Below are 24,720 nucleotides of genomic sequence, written 5' to 3'. Positions count from 1 at the left end.
GACGTGATGAATGTCTGTCTCACTCTCTGGGGGAGACAGAAAATTACACTGATATTTCAAACCGCCTGGAGATTAAAAAGGGCAACACTAACACAAATACCCAACTGTTCCACTTCAATAATGAGGCTTTATGAAACACAAAATGGAGAAGCATAGATGTAAAATGATAGTCAGATATCACTAATGGAAACTTAATACTTTCTCTCTTGGGGCTGTTCGGTCACTTTGACACCAGAGCTGACTGGCAAAGGCAAGATTAATTTCCATAGGTTTTATATTGAAAGCAACAACTCTTATACAGTTCATTTAAAGGTATTTCACAGAGCAGTCCTAATGCATTCATGCCCAAAAGCAAGTCCCACTGTGCTCAATAAGATTACTCCCTTAGTAAGTGTGTTTAGGGTTGCAGCCCAGACACTATACATCAGTGGTTTGCAACCTTTTTGAGTCCACCGCTCCCTTGACCATCCACTTTATTCCTGTGATTCCCCTGTGGGTTCCAGCTCATTCTGGAGTTTTGTTACAGGATGTGCGTAAGTGGGGATTCCCCCGCTCTGCCCCAACCCATTCTGCCCCTGCCAGCTCCCCTAAATGTTCCTCGGAGAAGAAGAGGAGTTTGGATTTGATATCCCGCTTTATCACTACCCGAAGGAGTCTCAAAGCGGCTAACATTCTCCTTTCCCTTCCTCCCCCACAACAAACAGTGGGGCTGAGAGACTTCAGAGAAGTGTAACTAACCCAAGGTCACCCAGCAGCTGCATGTGGAGGAGTGGAGACGCAAACCTGGTTCCCCAGATTACGAGACTACTGCTCTTAGCCACTACACCACACTGGCTCTTGGAGAGAAAGAGAGATGATACAGGAAGATAAGGGCTGAAAGTGAATGAAAGGACAGCCCCCCAGGGCTTCTCTGAACATTACTCAAGTCTCCCCAGGGTGCCCCGGTGTGCTGGTTGATCACCAATGCTGTACACCTACGCTGCAGGACAGGGATGAGAAACCTGTGGTTCCTCAGTTCCCATGGGCCACAGCTTGCACAGCCAATGGCCAGGGATGGTGAAAGTTCTTGTCTAGCAACACCTGGAGGAAGAGAGCTTCTCCACCCCTATTTTAGGAGCAGCTTTGGTGGCCAGCAAACATGGAAGAAGGAATGTTGCCAAAGAATGGAGGAGAGTGTCTCCTGTGCTGCCCTGGATTCCTAGGCTGTGCTTGTAGACACTACAGCAAAATGCTTGGCAGTTCTGCCTTGTATGTGCACAGAGGGAGTGGATGGGAAGCTGCTTGTGCATGTATAGGAGAGGGCACATAATACGACAAGAGAACTGAGCATGCCTCGTAGGTATATATTGAATTCTCTAGCTAGAGACATTAAAGAGTATTACTGTAATTCTATTGAATAATATGTGTGCAATTGCTTTGTAGAGTCTACCTGTGAATGTTAATTTAACATTTGCCATTATCACAGTGTCTATGAGAAGCAACTAAAAAGCTCCTTCACTGGGCTTGAAATGCTCCCTCTTTCTGTCCCATGAATGTGGCTCAGTGGATAACTTCCTGCTTTCATCAAACTGTACTTTGCTGCTTTGCTCAAATCAGCAAACTATGATCTGAGTGAGCCCTCCAAACTAGGATTGTAAACCTGGTTGGCATGCATATTTGTGCTATGCACATAAAGCGTTTAAAAACCACATTGTCAGGAAAGCATTGTTTAATGTTTGGATAAGATATAAGGACCTACTGGAAAACAAAACCCCAAGGTGGTTGTCACCGATGGAAGCGAAGGCTCAGAAAAAGCTCAATATGGAGGCCAAATGGCCGAAATATTGGGAAATTCTGGAACAAGAGGGAGATAAATTAAAACTGCAGAGCTTTGAAAAACTAAAAAACAAAGTGCGAGATTGGCTTCATTATTATCAAATAATGGAGGCATACAATTTGGACATACAAAATGGAGGCATACAAGGTTATGCTTAAAATTCTACAAGGAAGGCTCAAGCAGTATGTGGACCGAGAACTCCCAGAAGTGCAAGCTGGATTTAGAAGAGGCAGAGGAACCAGAGACCAAATTGCAAACATGCGCTGGATTATGGAGAAAGCTAGAGAGTTCCAGAAAGACATCTACTTCTGCTTCATTGACTATGCAAAAGCCTTTGACTGTGTCGACCACGGCAAACTATGGCAAGTTCTTAAAGAAATGGGAGTGCCAGATCACCTCATCTGTCTCCTGAGAAATCTCTATGTGGGACAAGAAGCTACAGTTAGAACTGGATATGGAACAACTGATTGGTTCAAAATTGGGAAAGGAGTACGACAAGGCTGTATTTTGTCTCCCTGCTTATTTAACTTATATGCAGAATTCATCATGCGAAAGGCTGGGCTGGATGAATCCCTAGCCGGAATTAGATTGCTGGAAGAAATATCAACAACCTCAGATATGCAGATGACACAACCTTGATGGCAGAAAGTGAGGAGGAATTAAAGAACCTTTTAATGAGGGTGAAAGAGGAGAGTGCAAAGTATGGTCTGAAGCTCAACATCAAAAAAACGAAGATCATGGCCACTGGTCCCATCACCTCCTGGCAAATAGAAGGGGAAGAAATGGAGGTAGTGAGAGATTTTACTTTCTTGGGCTCAATGATCACTGCAGATGGTGACAGCAGCCACGAAATTAAAAGACGCCTGCTTCTTGGGAGAAGGGCAATGACAGGCCTAGACAGCATCTTGAGAAGTAGAGACATCACCTTGCCAACAAAGGTTCGTATAGTTAAAGCTATGGTTTTCCCAGTAGTGATGTATGGAAGTGAGAGCTGGACCATAAAGAAGGCTGATCGCCGAAGAATTGATGCTTTTGAATTATGGTGCTGGAGGAGTCTTCAACAACTCTTGAGAGTCCCATGGACTGCAAGAAGATCAAACCTCTCCATACTGAAGGAAATCAACCCTGAGTGCTCACTGGAAGGACAGATTGTGAAGCTGAGGCTCCAGTACTTTGGCCACCTCATGAGAAGAGAAGACTCCCTGGAGAAGACCCTGATGTTGGGAAAGATGGAGGGCAGAAGGAGAAGGGGACGGCAGAGGACGAGATGGTTGGATAGTGTTTTCGAGGTTACCAGCATGAGTTTGACCAAACTGCGGGAGGCAGTGGAGGACAGAGGTGCCTGGCGTTCTCTGGTCCATGGGGTCACGAAGAGTCGGACACGACTAAACGACTAAACAACAACACACAATTTGGACAAGAAAATTGGCTTCCAGGTGGAAAAATCAAAATTGGAAACAGAACTGTTAGACCCCAAAACTAAGACTTTGTCAAGAATGTATAACTTGCTGCTGAAATGGAATACTCAGAATGAACCAGTGAAATCTGCTATGATTAAATGGGCTCAAGATGTTGGACACAACATTATGTTGGCTGACTGGGAACAGTTATGAACCACAGGTATGAAGTTCACGGCATGTAATGCCTTAAGAGAGAATATCATGAAAATGATATACAGGTGGTACATGACACCAGTCAAGCTTGCAAAAATATATTGTTTGCCTGATAATAAATGTTGGAAATATAAAGAGACTGAAGGTACATTCTTTCACCTTTGGTGGACGTGCCCAAAGATTAAGGCTTTCTGGGAGATGATCTATAATGAAATGAAAAAGTTATTTAAATATACCTTCCTGAAGAAACCAGAGGCCTTTCTCCTGGGCATGGTTGGCCAATTGGTGCCAAAGAAGGATAGAACTCTTTTTATGTATGCAACAACAGCAGCAAGAATACTTATAGCGAAGTATCTGAAGTATCTGTATCTGAAGAAGTGTGCATGCACACGAAAGCTCATACCAAGAACTAACTTAGTTGGTCTTTAAGGTGCTACTGGAAGGAATTTTTTTTGTTTTGACTATGGCAGACCAACACGGCTACCTATCTGTAACTATAGCAAAGTATTGGAAGACACAAGATTTACCCACCCGGGAAGAATGGCAGATGAAGGTGATGGATTACATGGAACTGGCGGAAATGACTGTCAGAATCCGAGACCAGGGAGAAGAGTCGGTAGAATAAGATTGGAAGAAATTTAAAGACTATCTACAGAAACACTGTAAAATTAAGGAATGCTAGAAGGATGCTGGAATGAAGTTATGTGGTTTTAGCAGTAATACTACAAAGGGTTAAGTAATAATGGATTGTTAACAGGTCAGAATGTAAAGCTACAATATATTAAGATAAATTAGTAAGATAAAAACAAGGATGGAAAGGATTTGCTGAAATAACCAATTGAACTAGAATACAAAAATGGGAGGTGTGAGGAGGTCAAGGAAACAAGTAAATGAAAGATAAGACATGGAAAGATGGATTTGTTTTTAATTGTTTTTATTTCTTTTCTGTATTTTGTATTTTCTGTTTCTCTCTTTCTTTTCTTTTTGTAATTTTTTGAAACTTTAATAAACATTATTTAAAAAACAAACAAACAAGGATTGTAAACCACAATTTACTCCTAGTGTTGTTGTTTTTTAATTGTTTTTATTGAAGATTTTCTTGGGTTATAAAAGTACAAACATCACCTCTGCTTTCAGATCACAGAGTTCTTTTTACCGATCATTTATATTTGATATGAGACTTTGATGCTGTATACAGTATAAGGGGGGGGGGGAGAGGTAGGGGGAGAGAAGGGGGTAATTTGCTCCTAGTTGATCAAGCCAAAATGTTATGCGATCAAGGGAGTGCATGAGCAGAGGACTTCCTCCCCATCCTTCAAACTCTTGAGCCCCCCCCCCATGTTGTTGGATTCCAGGCCCTCCCACCACAGACTTATGGCCAGTGGTCGGGGTGATGGGAGCTGGAATCCAGCAGGAAGCTTATCTGTGGAGTCTTGGAAACATTATATTCAGTGCTTTTTTTCTGGGGGGATGCAGGGGGACGCATACCCCTAAACATTTTGTGAATCTTTGTACTTTTGTCCATTTACTATATTTATTGTTCCCATACTGAACTATAAAATGGTGATTTTCTTGAGTCAAAATGAGAGTACCCCTAAACATTTTTAAAAGAAAAAAAGCACTGATTATATTTGAATACTTTCAGTGCTTTGTTTTAAAAGTGTTTGGGCTGAAGCAAAATGCATGTCCTGTGAATCGCCAACCGTTGGCCACACTTGCTGGATTTTGCATTTCAATTTGTGCCCCTTCTTTGCAGAGTACCACATCAGATTGCAAAATAACATCAGCAGCTGGAGAAAAAAACTTTGATAAAAGCCCAACTAAAACAAGACAGCCTCGGAAAGTGGATCTGCGAGCACGATACTGGGCCTTCCTTTTTGACAACTTAAGACGTGCAGTTGATGAAATCTATGTCACCTGTGAATCAGATCAGAGTGTAGTAGAATGCAAGGTAAGCTCTTCTGGTAGTGCAGTACATGCATGGATGATGCTTGGTTGTTACTTATAATCCTCAAAGTACTGCAGGACTCTTGAATCTTGTTGCTCTGTTCTTTATGAGTAGGCAGATGTACTGTGGTCTAAGCTTTCATAGACTAGAGCCCATTTCGTCATCTGCCACTCCAGACTTTAGGTTCTGAACGCTTGTGTGCTAGAGAACATTAATTTCCATTGGGGAAGACCTGTGGCTGCAGACCTTCTTCTCAGTACACTGAGAGGGAGCCTAGCCAGCTGCAATGTATTTTCATATGGTTCTGTTGGTGGGTGCTTTCATGGTCTCCTGCTGTCTTTTGCAGTAAGTTTTCAATGGAGTGGATGATAGTGGTTGAAAGGGAGGTGTTGGAGCAATTGGGTGGATGGTGTGTTTGTGTGTAAGGTGGACTTGTTAGTGGGGGCGGGGTCAGAGTGACGTATCGTAAATCGGTCTGCTTGAGCAAGAAGGGAGGATGAGACGGAAGGGATCCTTGACTCTGAAAATCTTTTCAAAATGTTCGTGTTTTTGCTTTTCAGAAAAGTTTATTGTTCTATTTGTTATTACAGGTTTTTGGTTTGATTGTTTATCTAAGGTATATGTTACTTTTGTAAATTGCTCTAAAACGGAAATGAAATAACAAATCTGCAGGATCCACACAAACCTTTAACCACCCTTCCTGAGAGCTTAGGATAGTTTCCTTATTCTTTAAGTTGCCTTTGGATTCCAGTTTGCTCTTTGTATTGACTGTAACAGGCTAACTTAGCTAACCCTTTGAGCAATTGTCATTTTTAAAATTGGCTGTTTAAAACTCTCTAATCTTGTTTGTTTGCAGAAGATTAATCAGTTAATTTTATATATACCCTATATGGTCAAAACTGCTTTAAAACCAAGAATATTATGGCAGTGGATACCACTGAAATCCAATAAAACCAGAAGCTCTCAGAACAGAGGAAGCTCTAAAATAAAAAATATTAAAGGGCTCGAATTAAAGAATAACTCTGAAATAAATTATTCATTAAACAACATTTAATATTTATATGATTCCCCCATTGCAGTGAGATTAACACACAGTAGACTGTATATGAATATATTGTAGTTGATTTACCTGCAAGTCCCCCAATATTTCAGTAATCAATCCTGTAGGTGGCACTATTGAGATTCAGCCTGAATTCACATTCTTTCGTTTCCTGTTTAATATCTTAATTACACATTGTTCCCCTTCTCCAGAGATAGCTATCGCTCCTCTCAATCACTTGCTGGTGGTAATTATGGAAGATTGATGGCTCAGTATAAACAGTGTCTGGGTGGGTCGTAGTCATAAGTTGGCTTCCCCCATATAATTTTAGATGGAAAACAGACACATCACCCAGTGTATTTTTCACCAGATCAACTGAAAGGAAGCTGGCTTCCTTCTTTATAACATCAAATTTACTCCTTGGAGTTTTATAATAAGTAAAACAATTTGAATATATACATACACACACACCCCAAGAAATACATGGCGAGCAAAAGAGAGAAGTTTAACATTATGAAACTGTTGAAGGTATCCAAATTACTTTCCTATGAACTTTGAGTGAAAATATTCACCACATTCTGGAAACCATTATTATTGCTAGTCCATGACATGTAAAGAGAACATTCATCTGGTCATGAATATTTAGTTTTCTGTTGAAATGAAAGATCACCAAATTGACTCTAGGGTTAGTGTACAAATAGAGCTGGAAGAAAGCAAATTCTGAAACCAAACAGTGGCTTGAGGTTTTCAAGCTGTCTGTTGGTTTAACACAATTTAACTCCCCCCACCACACACAAAAAACAAAACACTGAACTAAAGTGAACTGTCCTCCTGCTCAGGAAATTTCCCCAAAGACCCTCCCCCCACTTTAAAGAGACCTGATACTCCCTGCAGTGTAATCAGATTATGATTTTCTAAACTTTTGTGGCTGAAAGAACAGTAGTTTATTTGTATGACATCTCCATAGATCCAAAACTGCATTCAGAATTCTGGTCATACCATTCATGCTAAGTTGGGAAGGAAATATTATATATCCAAAACCGCATTAAAACTAAAACAGAAAAATCCCCCAAGCATTCATTTTACAGAAGAGTTAAGGTTGTTAAGTGATACCAGTGTAATTATCCAATGAATAATTTGTATACAAACCCTAAACATTAGAAAACTGCATAGAATTCCTGCCTTTCAAAAAAAAAGAGGTCTATTTTATTGTGCCACTGGAGCTTTAGTTCAGTCTTATGCATTGGTGACAATCCATGGCCACTTCAGTTATGGCATTTATGTTTTAGAAACCTGTACAAATGAGACCTACAAATGGGGGGGGGGAGGTGTTTGTGTATGTCTGAGGATGCTAACTTCCCTCCTGTTTCTTAGCTGACCTTGTGTAATGTATACATGTATTTTTTCTTTTCCTTAAAATATTGTAAGTCACTTTGGGTTGCTGTGGCAAAAAAGGTGTGAAAATAATAATTTTGCCTCTAGTTCTGTTGGCACAGGGCCACTGACTTCAATATTAGCAGGAGTGTTTATCTCTATTTGCTTTATTGTGTAGGGTGTGCACATGGGTGGGGTGTGTACCCTGTAAAATGCTTATAGCTATGTGTTAGTTGGGGTGGGGATGGGTGGCGCTGTGGTGTGGATCACAGTTTGAATCCGCATGACTCAGTGAGCTCCCTTTGCTCTGTCCCAGCTTCTGGCAACTTAGCAGTTTGAAAGCGTACCAGTGCAAGTAGATGAATAGGTAGTGCTGTGGCGGGAAGGTAAATGACGTTTCCGTGTGCTCTGGTTTCTGTCACAGTGTCCCATTGTGCCAAAAGCGATTTAGTCCTGCTGGCCACATGACCCGGAAAAGTTGTCTGTGGACAAGTGCTGGCTTCCTCAGCCTGAAGCGAGTTGAGAGCCGCACCCCATAGTCACCTTTGACTGAACCATCCAGGGGTCCTTTACCTTTTAGTTGGGGTGGGAAATATTCCACTGCAAAAGAAAGTGAAAATAATGATGGTTATGGTGAAACCGCACTGTGATGTTGGCTTCTTCTGGATGGAAGTAATTCTGCTTCCCCTCTCTTTAGCACCAACCTTCTCTACTTTATACCATGCAGTGATCTCAGTTTTTGATGTGACTTTGACTGAGGCTACAGTGGCAGGCTTGAGCTTCCGTATGTGCAAGTTCCATCTTTTTCTGATATCTGCAAGTAAGTAGGACTGGGTGATGTTTGGTTTCCAACATCGCAGTGTATCACCAGCTAAACATTGTGATATACTGGTATATCACGATGTCAGAAATAATGATGGAGCTATGTATGGTGGGCCTGGAGACAGGATATGCGGGTGGCTGAAGAAGCAGACACAGAGAGGCAGGAAAGCGAGGAGCAACTGAGGCAAGCTCTTGCGTTTGGAGGGGGAACTAGGACTCAATTTCTTGACTTTAAGAAAGCCGACTTCATAAAGCTTAGGGAAGTGCAGGGTGAGATCCCATGGACAGTAATACTAAAAGGAAAGGGAGTTCATGATGGCTGGGAGTTTGTGAGGGAGATAGTAAAAGCACAACTTCAGGCAATACCAATGAGACGGAAACATGGAAGGTGCCTAAAGAAGCCAGGGTGGCTATCTAAAGCACTTTTAACCGAGTTAAGATTAAAAAAGGATGTGTACAAAAAATGGAAAAGGGGGGAAACCACCAAAGAGGAATTCAAACAAATAGCCAGCACGTGTAGACACAAAGTCAGAAAAGCTAAAGCACAGAATGAACTCAGGCTTGCTAGAGAGGTTAAAAGCAACAAAAAAGGCTTTTATGGGTATGTTTGTAGCAAAAGGAAGAACAAAGAAACAGTGGGGGTCACTCAGAGGAGAAGATGGTGAAATGCAAACAGGGGACACAGAAAGGGCTGAATTCCTCAATGTCTTCTTTGCCTCCATCTTCTCCGATAAAGAAAACAATGCCCGACCTGAAGAATTTGGAGCAAATGATTCAGCAGAGGAAATACAGCCCAGAATAACTAAGGAGACAGTACAAGAATACTTGGCTAGTCTAGATGTATTCAAGTCTCCAGGGCCAGATGAACTGCATCCAAGAGTATTAAAAGAACTGGCAGATGTGATCTCAGAACCACTGGCAGTCATCTTTGAGAATTCCTGGAGAACAGGCGAAGTCCCGGCAGACTGGAGGAGGGCAAATGTTGTCCCTATTTTCAAAAAGGGGAAAAGAGAGGACCCAAATAATTACCGCCCAGTCAGTCTGGCATCAATACCAGGGAAGATTCTGGAGCAGATCATTAAGCAAACAGTCTGTGAGCACCTAGAAAGGAATGCTGTGATCACCAATAGTCAGCATGGATTTCTGAAAAATAAGTCATGTCAGACTAACCTGATCTCGTTTTTTGACAGAATTACAAGCCTGGTAGATGAAGGGAACGCAGTGGATGTAGCCTACCTTGATTTCAGCAAGGCATTTGACAAGGTGCCCCATGATATTCTTGTAAAGAAGCGGGTAAAATGCGGTCTTGACTATGCTACCACTCAGTGGATTTGTAACTGGCTGACTGACCGAACCCAAAGGGTGCTCATCAATGGTTCCTCTTCATCCTGGAGAAGAGTGACTAGTGGGGTGCCACAGGGTTCTGTCTTGGGCCCGGTCTTATTCAACATCTTTATCAACGACTTGGATGATGGACTCAATGTCATCCTGATCAAATTTGCAGATGACACCAAACTGGGAGGGGTGGCTAACACCCCAGAGGACAGGCTCACACTTCAAAACGACCTTGACAGATTAGAGAACTGGGCCAAAACAAACAAGATGAATTTTAACAGGGAGAAATGTAAAGTACTGCACTGGGGGGGGGGGGAATGAGAGGCACAAATACAAGATGGGTGACACCTGGCTTGAGAGCAGTACATATGAAAAGGATCTAGGAGTCTTGGTTGACCACAAACTTGACATGAGCCAACAGTGTGACGCGGCAGCTAAAAAAGCCAATGCAATTCTGGGCTGCATCAATAGGAGTATAGCATCTAGATCAAGGGAAGTAATAGTGCCACTGTATTCTGCTCTGGTCAGACCTCACCTGGAGTACTGTGTCCAGTTCTGGGCACCACAGTTCAAGAAGGACACTGACAAACTGGAACGTGTCCAGAGGAGGGCAACCAAAATGATCAAAGGCCTGGAAACGATGCCTTATGAGGAATGGCTAAGGGAGCTGGGCATGTTTAGCCTGGAGAAGAGGAGGTTAAGGGGTGATATGATAGCCATGTTCAAATATATAAAAGGATGTCACATAGAGGAGGGAGAAAGGTTGTTTTCTGCTGCTCCAGAGAAGCGGACACGGAGCAATGGATCCAAACTACAAGAAAGAAGATTCCACCTAAACATTAGGAAGAACTTCCTGACAGTAAGAGCTGTTCGACAGTGGAATTTGCTGCCAAGGAGTGAGGTAGAGTCTCCTTCTTTGGAGGTCTTTAAGCAGAGGCTTGACAACCATATGTCAGGAGTGCTCTGATGGTGTTTCCTGCTTGGCAGGGGGTTGGACTCGATGGCCCTTGTGGTCTCTTCCAACTCTATGATTCAATGATTCCTTCCACTCCTCCCTAGACAAAGAGAGGGAGAAGGAAGAAGCAGGAGCCTCGATTCCTGGCTGGGGTGAGGATGGATCGTGGAGGAGTGAGACACTGAAGGGAAACCCCCCCCCCCATCCAGAGCCTGGCAGGTGGTTCTTTAGGTGCCAGGAGGGGCAGGGCAGCTGGCTGAGATGAGCCACAGGGAAGCAGCTGGAGGGGGAAGGCAGAGCCACAATGAAGCAATCAGAGAGGAAAGACTGGGAAAGAAGCAGCCAGCCAATCTCACTTTGGGGGAGGCAAAACGGTGTTTGGAAGGCAGCAGCCAGCAATCACCAATACACAGGGACAGGACTTCTCAAATTGCTTGCAATTATACCACCTCCTGGAGTTTTGAAGGCTGTTTGCAATGTATTGCCAGATCAAATATACTGAAATAGTTATCGCAATGTGGGCTGCTTCAAACCGGTTTTGAATTATGTATTGGCACATCTCACAGGCCTACAAATAAGGTTAAATATTTCCTCCTCATACATTATTCCGTAGTTTGGGGCGTTATTTAAGGTTTGAAGGAACAGAATAGAAATAGCAGTGTGTGATGATGTGCACCCAATTTTCCAGATGTTTGCTCATTAGTAAGTTCCACTCAGTTCTGCTTACTCCCAAGTAAGCATGCGTAGGGGATTTGTGCTCATTTCAGCATTGGCCATGGCTGATGGAAGAGGGAATGGAGTCATCTCAATCTCACCTGCTCTCCATCAAGGGGTCCAGAATTTGGTGTTTCCAAAGGTCTGAATTGCACTGCTTTGGGAGAAGCAGACACTTTGTTCTCTTTTGTTTCCCTCCCCCTTCGTTTTGAAAAGTCTTAACTGTTTTTGTTCCAAAAGGGCGTCAGGAAGGAGGGCTGATGTGTCAAATATTTGGAGGCAACAAACATGTAGAGATAGAAAAGAAGAAAGGAAAAATGTGTGGACTGCTTCACATATTACTTTTTAAACAGGTATATGCAAAACATGTTTGTGTACCTGTGAAAACTTCACATGTGCATGTGGCAATCCATATTTATAGACACCAGTCTTAACAGTTTTGGGAACCAGACCTATCTGCTGCTCTCTGAATCATATACAGTGGTACCTCCAGTTAAGTACTTAATTCGTTCTGGAGGTCCGTTCTTAACCTGAAATTGTTCTTAACCTGAAGCACCACTTTAGCTGCCGGAGCACAATTTCTGTTCTCATCCTGAAGCAAAGTTCTTAACCCAAGGCACTATTTCTGGGTTGGAGGAGTCTGTAACCTGAAGCATATGTGACCTGAAGCATATGTAACCCGAGGTACCACTGTACCCACAACCGCCATGTTCACATTTCAAAGTAAGCCAGGATTCATAATCCAACAACAAACCATGTTTTAAGGCATACTAAAAATCCTGACTCATTAGGAGAGGAACAAACTAGGCTCCTGGGTTCAGATGTCACAGGCATGCCAAGCTCAATGGTGGCTTACTGGGTTTGTTTTTCCTCCTCATTCCACAGGAGGAGTGAAGCAGGAGCGATCAAGATGGGTGCCCCAACAGCCTTGGATTGTTCTTATGTGTAAATGCATCCAATACATGGGCGTAGCCAAGGGGGCAGGGAGGGGCAGCTGTCTCCCCCCAAATCAATAAAAAATCAATAAAAATACATAGCAACTGAGGTTCTGCCACCCCTAACAAAAATCTTGACTATGCTTATGATCCAATGTGAAGTGCCCATGTGCTGTCATATAAGTGTGTGAAAGGGGCCCAATTTCCCCTTGCAAATAGTACTTGCAATAATATTTTTCCCTTTGCAAATAGTGTGTCAGCATTTAGGTTTTCATCCCTGTAAGGAAAGATGGAGAGCCAAGCGCATAAATTTACTTGAAGTCCGTTTGAGGCTTCTCAGTATACTATAAATTGTTACTGAATGAAAATAATGATACAAAATCTCTTTAAACTGTTAATTGTTTTTAATTTTTCTACTGCAACTGAAAGATTTTATCATTTTTCTTAAAGTAATATCAGAAAGGACAATTGTATGTTCATCTGTGGAATATCTGGTCAAGTTTGTTTGCATTTTTGGAATTTGAAATGATATTTATTCAAACACAAGTAATATTTATTATATTCCTAAAGCAATTTGTTGCCTTCCTAAAAGAAAACCCCCTGCATTCATTTTTAATGAAGAAAGAGCAATCATTACATTTCAGTCTTTACATAATAGGAATTTGAATGTCTGTGTGCAGTGCAATGAGGGAGTGGGCCAGATTATTGATTTACAGTGTTGTTGAGGATAATGTTTATTGTATTTGAATGAGACAGGGCTCTGGTGACTGTTTGCGGTTGAAACTGCAGACGGAAGGGTTGTGGTGGAGATGCAAACAGGCTTGTGAGAAAATCAGCTGTTGGTAATCTCTCCAAGCTTTGGAGTTTGCCTTAAGGACAGTTGTATTTTACAGCTCAAACCTATGCACAATTACTTGGAAGTAAGTGTTGTGCTCAGTGGGACTTGCTTTCTTGTGTTTAGGGTTGTAATCATAGTAGCTCTTCTTAAGCTGCAATATGCACATGCCATTTTTCATGGTTTGGAATACAGGAACAAATAGTTAAAGCAGGCTGTCTCCAGCAGTTGTGTGTTTTGGCGACTAATGAAATGAAGTCTGCAAATTTTCTAGGGAAAAGCAAATATATATGGTGGAGATATGTCATTGAAATCCTTGGAATTTCCAAGTATGTTCAAAGTTGCATTCTGGATTTATCAAGGTTTTGAGGAGTTTGATTCATTTTCATTTAAAGGAGCTTTATTTCTGTGCAGTGATTATCCTAACCGGATAATTCTAATTACAGGTAGGTAGCTGTGTTGGTCTGCCGTAGTCAAAACAAAATAAAGAAATTCCTTCCAGTAGCACCTTAGAGACCAACTAAGTTTGTTATTGGTATGAGCTTTCGTGTGCATGCACACTTCTTCAGATGCACTGAAACAGAAGTCGCCAGACCCTTCTATATAGCAAGAGGGTGGGGATCAACCATTCCCACCACCCTTCTGAATAATACCCCTCCCCACCCTCTCACTATATATAAGGGTCTGGCGACTTCTGTTTCAGTGCATCTGAAGAAGTGTGCATGCACACGAAAGCTCATACCAATAACAAACTTAGTTGGTCTCTAAGGTGCTACTGGAAGGAATTTTTTTATTAGGATAATTCTAAGTGTCTGATTACACTGGGCAACAATTTTTTACTTTTTGAATGTTGTCTAGATTTCTACAACTGATTTAGGGTATTTTTGCACTGCTGAATCAGGAAATGGCATCCGTTTCTCTCCATCAGGTCAGGTTTACTGTAAACTGAATGGTGGGCATTGATAAAGGTAAGTACAGTGGTGCCCCATAAGATGAATGCCTCGCAAGACGGAAAACCCGCTAGACGAAAGGGTTTTCCATTTTGGAGGTGCTTCGCAAAACGAATTTCCTATGGGCTTGCTTCGCAAGACGAAAATGTCTTGCAAGTTCCTGCAGGGTTCCCCCCCCCCTTTTCCCAAGCCGCTAAGCCGCTTATCAGCTGATCCGCTAAGCCGCTTAACAGCTGATCCACTAAGCCCGCTAAGCCGCTAATGGGCTTGCTTCGCAAGACGAAAAAACCGCAAGACGAAGAGACTCGCGGAACGGATTCTTTTCGTCTTGCGAGGCACCACTGTACACGTAAATTGCATGTTGCTTCACCATTTTTCAAATTTCAGGGCTTGAACTTCCCTTTCTTGGAACTCCTGGAATGCTCAGTGGCAGGGAGGTCTCTCTTCAGAGTCCAACAGTAGTCAGCCATCATGGCTGCGTCCCAGCGACCCTGATACCTGGTCTCCATCTCTTTCATGTCCTGATGGAATCTCTCCCCCTGCTCGTCACTCATTGAACCCAGGTTCTCAGGAAACCGGTCCATATGTGAAAATAGGTACTGCATCTTGACGCTCATGTTGCAGCCCAGGTTTCTGAAAGCAGTCAGCATGTTGTTGACAAGTTCTGCATAGTTTCTGGCCTTATTGTTGCCAAGAAAGTTCTTCATTACCAGAACAAATGCCTTCCATGCTTCCAGTTCCACTTCGTTCATTGACTTTCCAAACTCTGGATCTCTGATGAGCTGACGGATCTGAGGACCATCAAAAATGTCCAGAGCCTTGGTGAACTGCTTGATTAAGCCGAGCTTGATGTGCAGCGGTGGGAAGAGTATTTTGTCTCTGTCCACCAGAGGGTCGTTGATGAGGTTCCTTTTTTTGCAAGGCACCAATTCCTCCCGCATAGGCCAGTCCTTCTTCGTGTAATGCTGAGCACGGTCCCTACTATCCCACATGCACAGAAAACATGGGTACTTGGTGAAGCCAGACTGTTGTCCCAACAAAAAGTTCACCATCTTCAGATCAACACAAATAAACCACTTATGCTGATCAGAACCAATTTTCTCCAGCACATACTTCACCGCTTCATAGTTCTCCTTCAGTGTACTCGAGTGAGCCAGGGGTATAGAGGTAAACTGGTTGCCGTTGTGTAGCAGAACACATTTCAGTGATCGCTTGCTGCTGTCAATGAACAGTCTCCAATCTTTGGGTTTGTACTGTGGCACTCCAAGCTTGAGCAGAAGCTGCGCAATATCTGCACAGTACACCAAGTCCTTCTCTTCCGAGAAAAAACGGAGGTACTCTTGATGCCTGTTGCGGAAGAAGCTGATGCGAGCACTGTCAGAGAGGAGGTTTTTTTCCTTCAATCTGGATGCCAACAGTTCGGCAGAGTCCTTTGACAAGCTGAGGTCGCAAACTAGATCATTCAACTTCTTTTGGGAAATTGGATGTGGAGTATCATCTTCAAGAACCACTTCTTCTTCTTCATGTCCTTCAACACTGGAGGCATCTTCGTCACTAATGTCAGGAAGTTCTCCGAAGATATGCACTGGAATTTCATCAAAATGAGCTACAGGACGACGTGCTGATTGAAGATCAGGATACAGTGGTGCCCCGCAAGACGAACCCTCGCAAGACGAAAAACCCGCTAGACGAAAGGGTTTTCCGTTTTGGAGGCGCGTCGCAAGACGAATTTCCCTATGGGCTTGCTTCGCAAGACGACAGCCCATAGGGAAATCTCCGGGACAGTGGGGAAGCGCAGCGCGTCTTCCCCGCTGTCCTCGGACCTCCTCCGAAGCCTGGCGGCGGGGCGGGGACACCTCCTCCCGCCGCGGGCTTCGGAAGGATGCCCCGATGCCGGGCGGCGGGGCGGGAACGCCTCCCCCCGCCGCCCGGCTTCGGGGCGGGAAAGCCTCCCCCCACCGCCCGGCATCGGAACGATGTCCCGATGCCGGGCGGCGGGGCGGGAACGCCTCCCCCCGCCGCCCGGCATCGGAACGATGTCCCGAAGCCGAGCAGCAGGGCGGGAAAGCCTCCCCCTGCCGCCCGGCATTGGAACGATGTCCCGAAGCTGGGCGGCGGGGCGGGAAAGCCTCCCCCCGCCGCCCGGCTTCGGGGCGAGAAAGCCTCCCCCCGCCGCCCGGCTTCGGGGCGAGAAAGCCTCCCCCCGCCGCCCGGCATCGGAACGATGTCCCGAAGCCGGGCGGCGGGGCTGTGAAGCCTGGGCGCGCTGGCAACTCTCCGCAAGGAGCGCTCCCGCTGCTTGCGGAGAGGTCCGCGAAGCCTGTCCTGGACCTCTTCTGAAGGCAGGCGGGGGGCAGAAGTCTTTGTCCCCCCTGCCTGCCTTCCCAGGGGCTTTTAAATCGCCCCGGACAGCGGAGAAGTCCTCCGCTGTCCCGGGCGATTTTAAAATGCCGCCCGCCAGAAGAGGTCGGGGGAAGGCGGTTTCCATAGGAACGCATTAATTGATTTTCAATGCATTCCTATGGAAAACCGTGCATCGCAAGACGAAAAACTCGCAAGACGAAGAGACTTGCGGAACGAATTAATTTCGTCTTGCGAGGCACCACTGTACTTGAGGCTGCTCTGGTTCTTTCTGTTGATCCCAGCCGCACCAATTTATGGAAGATTTCGAGGTTTTATGACTTCAAACTGATCCCTTTTTGACATAATCACCCAGAACTATCGGACCTGAATACTTCTTGTCATTAAAATAATCATTTCCAATCAAAACAATTATTTGACATGGCATTTTACCCCCACCAACTTCTTCTAAAATGCTCCACACAAGCGTACATGTGAACAAAAATGTAAAAAAAGACATGTGGCCATAGCTCAAAAACCTGACCTGATTGAGCAAAACCAATGTGATTTTTGGATTCAGTGCATCAGATTCGTCCTAAATCAACTGAAAAAACGCAGACAACAAATTTGTTGTTGACCAGTGTTATAGATATTAATGAAGGATGTGGGTTGAAATAGTGCCTTCTTTACCTCAAGAGGAGGGGCCATATTTGGTGAGAGAGCACTTTGCTTGCCTTCAGACGGTTCCAAATCCAATCTTAATAGATAGATGATGGGAAAGGATGAGTCGTACTCCAAGACTCTGGAACACTGCTGCCAGAGTAGACCACAGGTGAGCAACCTGTGGCCTTAAGGCTTCATGTGACCCTTGACCCAAATGTCATGAGAGTGGCAAGGATGGGGAAGCCGGTATTATCCCTCCTTGGTCCGCAGCCCCCAACAGATTAAACCCAAGGAATTGCAGCCCCTGACAGGAAAAGGGGCTCCACTCTGGAAAGGACAAGACTAAGACAGATGGGCTACTAATCTGACATGTAAGGCAGTGTTGTATGAACTGGCAGCAGTTCTAAATCTAAGCCGTTACGGATGTAATTCTGCTAGAGTTGCACATGTACAGGGCTGGCAATGGTCACAAGAAGAGCCCTTCTGGATTAGGCCAAAGTCCCATCTAGTCCAGCTTCCTCTTCTCACTGTGGCCAACCAGATGCATAAGGGGAGCCTGCATGCAGGACTCCATTGCAGCCGCATTCTCCCCATATGTGAATCCCAGCACTCATATTCAGAGGCTCCTTGCTTCCAGCAGGGGTGGTAGAACATAGGCAATAGGCTTCATGTTCTATGCACTTTCCCCAACCTTTTCTCAAAAAGATACAGCTCCATAGTCTCTTTTCTGAATACTGTAACCAGTACAGTTGTACCTCGGGTTACATACGCTTCAGGTTACAGACTCCGCTAACCCAGAAATAGTACCTCGGGTTAAGAACTTTGCTTCAGGATGAGAGCAGAAATCGTGCTCCGGCGGCGTGGCAGCAGCAGGAGGCCCCATTAGCTAAAGTGGTGCTTCAGGTTAAGAACAGTTTCAGGTTAAGAACAGATCTCCGGAACGAATTAAGTACTTAACCCAAGGTACTACTGTATTCCAAGTGTGTCTTTACCATAGATATAGTGTCATTATAGTATTGTCAGTGTGGGGCTCAGTCCCTTTCCTAATTATTCCTAGCACGGCATTCACCTTTTTCACAGCTACTGCTCTCTTAAGTCAACATTTCAGTCACCTGTGTTTCAGATTCCATTTAGCATCTGTTCTATTTTTTTAAATTGCCTCAATGTGCAGCAGTGTACATTTGCTAACATTGAATTGCATTTGCTTTTACTGTCTGTTAACCAATTTTGAAGAGAGTATTTTGGAGTGCCTTCAATCCCTTTTTGTTTTAACCACCTTGAACAATTTGGTAGCATAATCAAATTTGGCTAGCACACTTTCACCTCTAACTCTAGATGATTAATGGACAAATTTAAAAGCACAAGTCCTAATACTAATCTGTGGAAGAAATCCACTTTCTATCAGTGGGGAAACTGCCCCTTTATTCCTACTCTCTGCATCCTGTTTTTTAGCTAGTTACTGATGCATATGAGGACCTCTCCTCTTATTTCATGACTTCTAAACTTATTCAGGAGCCTTTGGCAAGTTATTCCTAGACACCAGCATTGCTTTTTCAGTGCTAGCCCACACAGAACTGAATGAATGAATATTTCAGTATAGAGACAAGAATCAAATTACTAAGTTCTCAGGGGATCTGGGCTTTCTCTCGCTATCCAACCTCCATAGACTTAAACAGGAATTGTTGTGTACAGAGTTGCAGCCTTGTTACAGTCTTGTTTCTTCTCCTGCATTTGTTGAGGTGTCCGAGGCAGATGAGTGGGATAGGGAGACAAAATACATGAGATTTGTTCAGGGCTTCTCCCAAGTTACTTTACATTGGTGGCATTCCACATCAATGCTCTTTTTAGCAGTTGACATTTTTGGTTTTTCCCCCTTAAATGTAGCTTAAATTAAGTCTAGCAGTTTTACAGAGCAATCATACATATTTTATAAACTACACAGAAGCCATACAAGAGAAACTAGCAAATGGAGGTATTCTACTCAAGTGGATAGCGGGTTGGGCTGTGGTCTAAACCACTGAGCCTCTTGGGCTTGCTGATCAAAAGGTCGGCAGTTCGAATCCCTGCAACGGGGTGAGCTCCCGTTGCTCTGTCCCAGCTCTTGCCAACCTAGCAGTTCGAAAGCATGCCAGTGCAAGTAGATTAATAGGTACTCCTGCGGTGGGGGACTTCCGGGTCGGCGCCATCGCCGAATGGCGGGCTCCCTCCGAGCTCCGGAGGGAGCCTGCTCGGCAGGGGCTGGGTCCTACCGCACCGGCGATGCGGGGACCCTCAAAAACCACGGCCAGAGTGAGGCCGTGGACATGGAGACTCGGCTGGCACCGTTAGCGCCCTCCCGGCTCGTGAAGGAGCCTTTTTAAAGGCTACGGATCGGGCGCCGGGGAGAAGCGTGGTGCTTTGAGTTCTCTGCTATCCCTGCCGAGCGAAGCCGCATGCCATCCGGCGGAGAGCGCTGACTTCTTCTATTGAAAATTTGGACCTAAAAGAAGAACCCGTGAGTAATTGGACTATGGATTAAAAAAGAGGGATAAATTTTTAAAATCTGGAGCGAACGGGGGAGGTGGAAAAAAGGAAGTCAGCCTACCCCTTAATTGTAGAAGAGCCAAAACAAAGGACTTAACGACTAAGATCGAGCGTATCTCTATCTTCATGAATTAGCAACTTCGCGAGGGAAAATTATAAGACTGTGCTGGAGGAGAAAAGTGGAATTTGTATTAAAAAAACAACCCCCCCCCCCCCGGAATCCCTGGAGTGATCCGCGAAACTACCTGGGGAAGAGCATCGGGAGTTTTGACAGCTGTCAAAGGCTGTCAAAACGGAAGAATAAAGCAGAGACTTTGCTTTGAGGACTTTGCCGGTTACATTTGTTTTAAATTGTATACAAATTGTTTCAAATAAGGATTTACAAACTATTTGGACTAATGGATTCGATCTGGAAGGGAACATAGTTACTGCGATCCACCTAGAGGAGCTGAGCGACATTGCATGTGTTTTTCTCAGGAAACCTGAACAGTTGTAACTTTTAATCTCTTGGGAACTGCAGAAATGGAACATTGTTTTGTCTACAGAGGGCTACAAACTACAGGAAACAATGGATTCTTTAGTTGGAAAACGAAAGGGACATGACATAATGTTTTGCTTCTGAACAACAAGCCTCTGCAGAAAATAAGAAGGTCATGGAAAAAGAACATTTTTGCGGGAAAACAGGGAAACAGAAGGAGGAGAGAGAATGACAAGAATATGGAAACATCATGAACTGGACAGAATTGGGAACATTTGGGACATCCAGATTTGACAAGCTTATGGAAATTAAATGGGAGTTTTTTACTCCTGGATATAAAAATCTGGATAGAAAAAATGGGCCCCTTTTTGAGACAGACTCCTTCCAAGATTGGACATTTGTAATTAAATATGACTGGCAAACTACTAGAGGGACATGGATTAAGTGGGTAGGAACTTCAGGAAGACATTAGGATGAAGGGATAGAAGGAACACAACAGAGAAAGGGGGGAGGGAAATTTGGAATCCAAAGGTTGTAAAATTATTTTTTTATCTTTATATCTTTTTTTCTTTTTTTATAAAATTTTGAAAGGGGGAACTCGTGGAAGGGAAAAAATCGATCTTAGGGGATGGGAATTTGGAAAAATTGGGTTATTGATGTTAAGTGAGTCATGGGATAAAAACTTGTTGAATTTAATTGCTTATTCGGAAGATTTGGAACGCAATTGGGGGCGGGAAGGGGAAGTCCTAGCTTTGGTTTTGGAAGAAAGTGTATGAATTGGATCTAATTTGTTTTTAATTTGGAAAATCTTAATAAAAATTATATTAAAAAAAAAAAATAGGTACTCCTGCGGTGGGAAGGTAAACGGCGTCTCTGTGCGCTCTGGTTTCCGTCACAATGTTCCGTTGTGCCGGAAGCAGTTTAGTCCTGCTGGCCACATGACCCAGAAAAGCTGTCTGCGGACAAATGCCAGCTCCCTCGGCCTGAAGCGAGATGAGTGCCACAACCCCATAATCGCCTTTGACTGGACTTAACTGTCCAGGGGTCCTTTACCGTTTCCGTTAACTTTACCTTTTAATCTGTAGAACTGTTTTGAAAATACTGTATGAAACTTTGAAGCTTAAGAATCAGACTCACAGAATCATAGAATTGTAAGGGATCTACAGAGTAATCTAGTCCAACCCCCTGCAATACAGAAAGCTCAACTAAAGCATCTGTGATAGATGGCCATCCAATCTCTGCTTAAAAACTCCCAAGGAAGAAAAGTCCACCACCTTCCGAGGGAGTCCCTTCTACTATTAAACAGCTCTTTCGCCCAGAAAGCTCTTCCTGATGTTTAGTCAGAATCTCCTTTCTTATGACTTCAACAGGACCTTCCCTCTGGAGCAGGACAAAGCCAGATTGCTCCATCTTCCATGTGACAGCGCATTAGATATTGAAGATGGCTAACATATCATAGACTTGTAGAGTTGGAATGGACCCCAAGGGACATCTAGTCCAACCCCTTACAATGCAGGAATCCTAGCTAAAGCATCCAGGACAGGTGGCCATCCAGCCTCTATTCAAAAACCTCCAAGGAAGGAAAGTCCACCACCTCCCAAGGAAGACCATTCCACTGTTGAACAGCTCATACTGTCAGAAAGTTCTTCCTGGTGCTTAGTCTGAATCTACTTTCTTGTAACTTCAAGCCAAGTTCGAGTTCTATCCCCCAGAGCAAGAGAAAACCATCTTGCTCCCTCTTCCATGTGACCGACCTTGAGATATTTGAAAATGGCTATCATATCTGGGTATGGCTAAACATTCCCAGCTCCATCAACCAATCCTCAGAAGGCTTGGTTTCCCGACCCTTGATCATATTGGTCACCTTCCTCTGCACACGTTCCAGCTTGTCAACATCTGTCTAATTTGTGGTGCCCAGAATTGGACACAGTATTCCAGGTGTGGTCTGACCAAGGCAGAATATTTTTCCCTTGATCTGGACACTATACAGTGGTACCTCTGGTTGCGAATGGCATCCATTCCGGAGGCCCGTTCGCAACATGAAAAGCACGCAACCTGAAGTGCCATATCTGCGCAGGGGTGCGGCACAATTTGGTCTTGTGCACATGCGCGATTTAGCACTTATGCGTGAGCGGCGAAACCCGGAAGTAACCCTTTCCGGTACTTCCGGGTTGCCGCGGGATGCAACCTGAAAAAAATCATGAAGCAAACATAACATGAGGTACTTCTGTACTTCTGTTGATGCAGCCTAGAATAGCATTAGCTTTCCCCCCCTGCTACATCACACTGTTGACACATATTAAGCTTGTGGTCCACTGAGACCCCTAGATCCTTTTCACATGGATTGCTAATAGGCAGGTGTCCCCCTTCTTATATTTGTGTATTTGTTCTTTCTGCCTAAGTGCAGAACTAGGGTTGCCATATTTTGAAGAGCAAAAAAGAGGACACATTTGGTGACTTCCACTTTTAACCATGGATCAGTATGATGACTCTGTCCATGAAAAGGAGGATGTGTCCTGGAAAAAGAGGGCATATGGCAACTTTAGAATGTGGAGTTTTACTCATGCAGCAGAACTTTCCTTACCCTGGTCTGGTCGCCCAACCCTCTGTAGCAGATTTTGAGCATACATCAGGGAGGACTGCAGGAGAGGAGGTGGAAGTTCCATTGCACAAGTTGGATTCAACCCTCTGGCTGTATTTGCATGTACCACTAAAACATGGTTTAATGTTGCAAGAACATGTCTGTGTAGGCCTTGGGCTTGTGTGCTTCCCTCTCTCATCTGGCATGGCCACAAGGAAAGGTCCTAAACCTTTTCTTCCTTTGTAAACTAACCGCAGCTTACAGATGTATTCATCAGGTCAAACTGTGGTTTATGAAGCTGGCTTGTTTTCTTAGCTAAGATTAAGCACACTTTAGGTTGAGCATTACACTAAGCTGTGATTAATCAGCGATGGTTAATCAAAAGTGAAAGTAGAAGCTTCCAAGTTTCCCTGTGTTCCTGTTGGATGAGGAGAAGGGAAAGGGGATCTCAAAAGCCCAAAGTTCACCCAGGCTTGTCCTTGTAACATGAAACCATGGTTTAGCTGTTTACTTGGGACTGAGCCCCATTGAGCTCTGTGGGGCTGACTTCTGAGCATACATGCATGGAGTTGTACTGTTAATAGCCAGCTTCATAAATACAACCCCATCTCCTCAGCTCCTATAAATCAAGTTTTCTCCCCCTAAAAATTGCTGTAGGGATGCACTTGCCCTTGAAAAATAATGGGATTTTTAAATGATCATGGCTATAGCACAGAAACAGACTTTCCTTTTTTGTCAGCACCTTTTCAAGTGGTACATATTTCCACTGCTTCAGCACTGTAGGGTATATTTGCTGCACTCATGACTGTGGGTGAACTGGAGAGCTGTATTGATGGCCAAGACCCCAGGGCCCTGTGCGCAAGGATTGTGTGTCAGTAGGACAAAAGGGATGGCGCCAACCATCCTGCTGTGTGCGCCAGTAACTAGAATTAATTACAAACCAATCGAATCCGTTGCAGCCAATTGGTAAACTAATTGGTAATTTTAGCTGTACATCTATATGTAGTTATCTGGGTGCCTGCCTGTAACAGCGCTCTCAGAGCCACTTTTGTTCGGCTGCCTCCTGATGGACAAAATGGCCTTCATAGCTTTAGGGAGAAAGATGTGCATCAGTGGATATGGGGCCGCTCCAGCTGCTTGTCTTGTTTGTATTCCCTTGTTCATAAAACAGGATTCAGATTACAGCTGCATGGTGCTTGCTCTGATAATTTTGGATAACAGCAGAGCTACGCATTTCTTGAAATAGGCTCCTTTAAGCCATTAACTGTAATTTCTGCATGGCAGGCATCTCTTGAAACAAAATGTCATGTTTTCAAGTTAAGTGGCTGTTTAGGAACGGGCAAATCTTCAGGTTGAGAGTTCATTTCTTAGCCATGTTCTCTGGGCAAGTTGCTTCTTGTGGCCTGCGCTCCCATCTGTGGCCACCTGAAAGAGAAGAAGGCTTGATCTGCCATTGGCAGGGTTGCGACTGGATGCCAGCTCTAATATTTCATTTTGTGGAACATGTCTTACTACCTGCTGACTTGGCACTGCAAACAACTATCTATTGTGTCCACCTTTCCCTTTAAAAAGGAAAAGGAAAAGTTCTTATTAGAGCTACTTCTTCCAGCTGATTTAAAGATTTAGTGTATTAATCATCTCTTTTTTAAACAAATAATTGATGCAAATGTACTTTTATTAAAAGAGCTGTTCTGGGTCCACCCTCCTGCTTTGTGCAGTGGCCAGTCAGAGGTCCTCCAGCAAGGGCATGGTGGTAATAGCCCTCCCAGGCAGATTGACACTTCCCAGCAGCTGATATT

The 24,720-nt window shown here is 44.0% G+C and overlaps 1 protein-coding gene across 1 annotated transcript in view; it reads left to right on the top strand.

The window, feature by feature from the left end:
- SCAPER (S-phase cyclin A associated protein in the ER) overlaps window positions 1-24,720 on the top strand; it is a 211,624-nt gene that overhangs the window by 12,227 nt on the left and 174,677 nt on the right. The window contains exon 5 of the mRNA XM_081925815.1: window positions 5,186-5,380. Within this exon, the coding sequence (XP_081781941.1) occupies window positions 5,186-5,380 (195 nt within the window). The remainder of the gene's footprint in view (window positions 1-5,185; window positions 5,381-24,720) is intronic.

Source organism: Podarcis melisellensis (assembly GCF_964234715.1).
Source record: "Podarcis melisellensis genome assembly, chromosome: 9".
In the NCBI taxonomy this organism is placed as follows: Eukaryota; Metazoa; Chordata; class Lepidosauria; order Squamata; family Lacertidae; genus Podarcis; species Podarcis melisellensis.
Note: the sequence above shows the minus strand (reverse complement) of the source record. Positions and strands in the feature narration are given on the sequence as shown.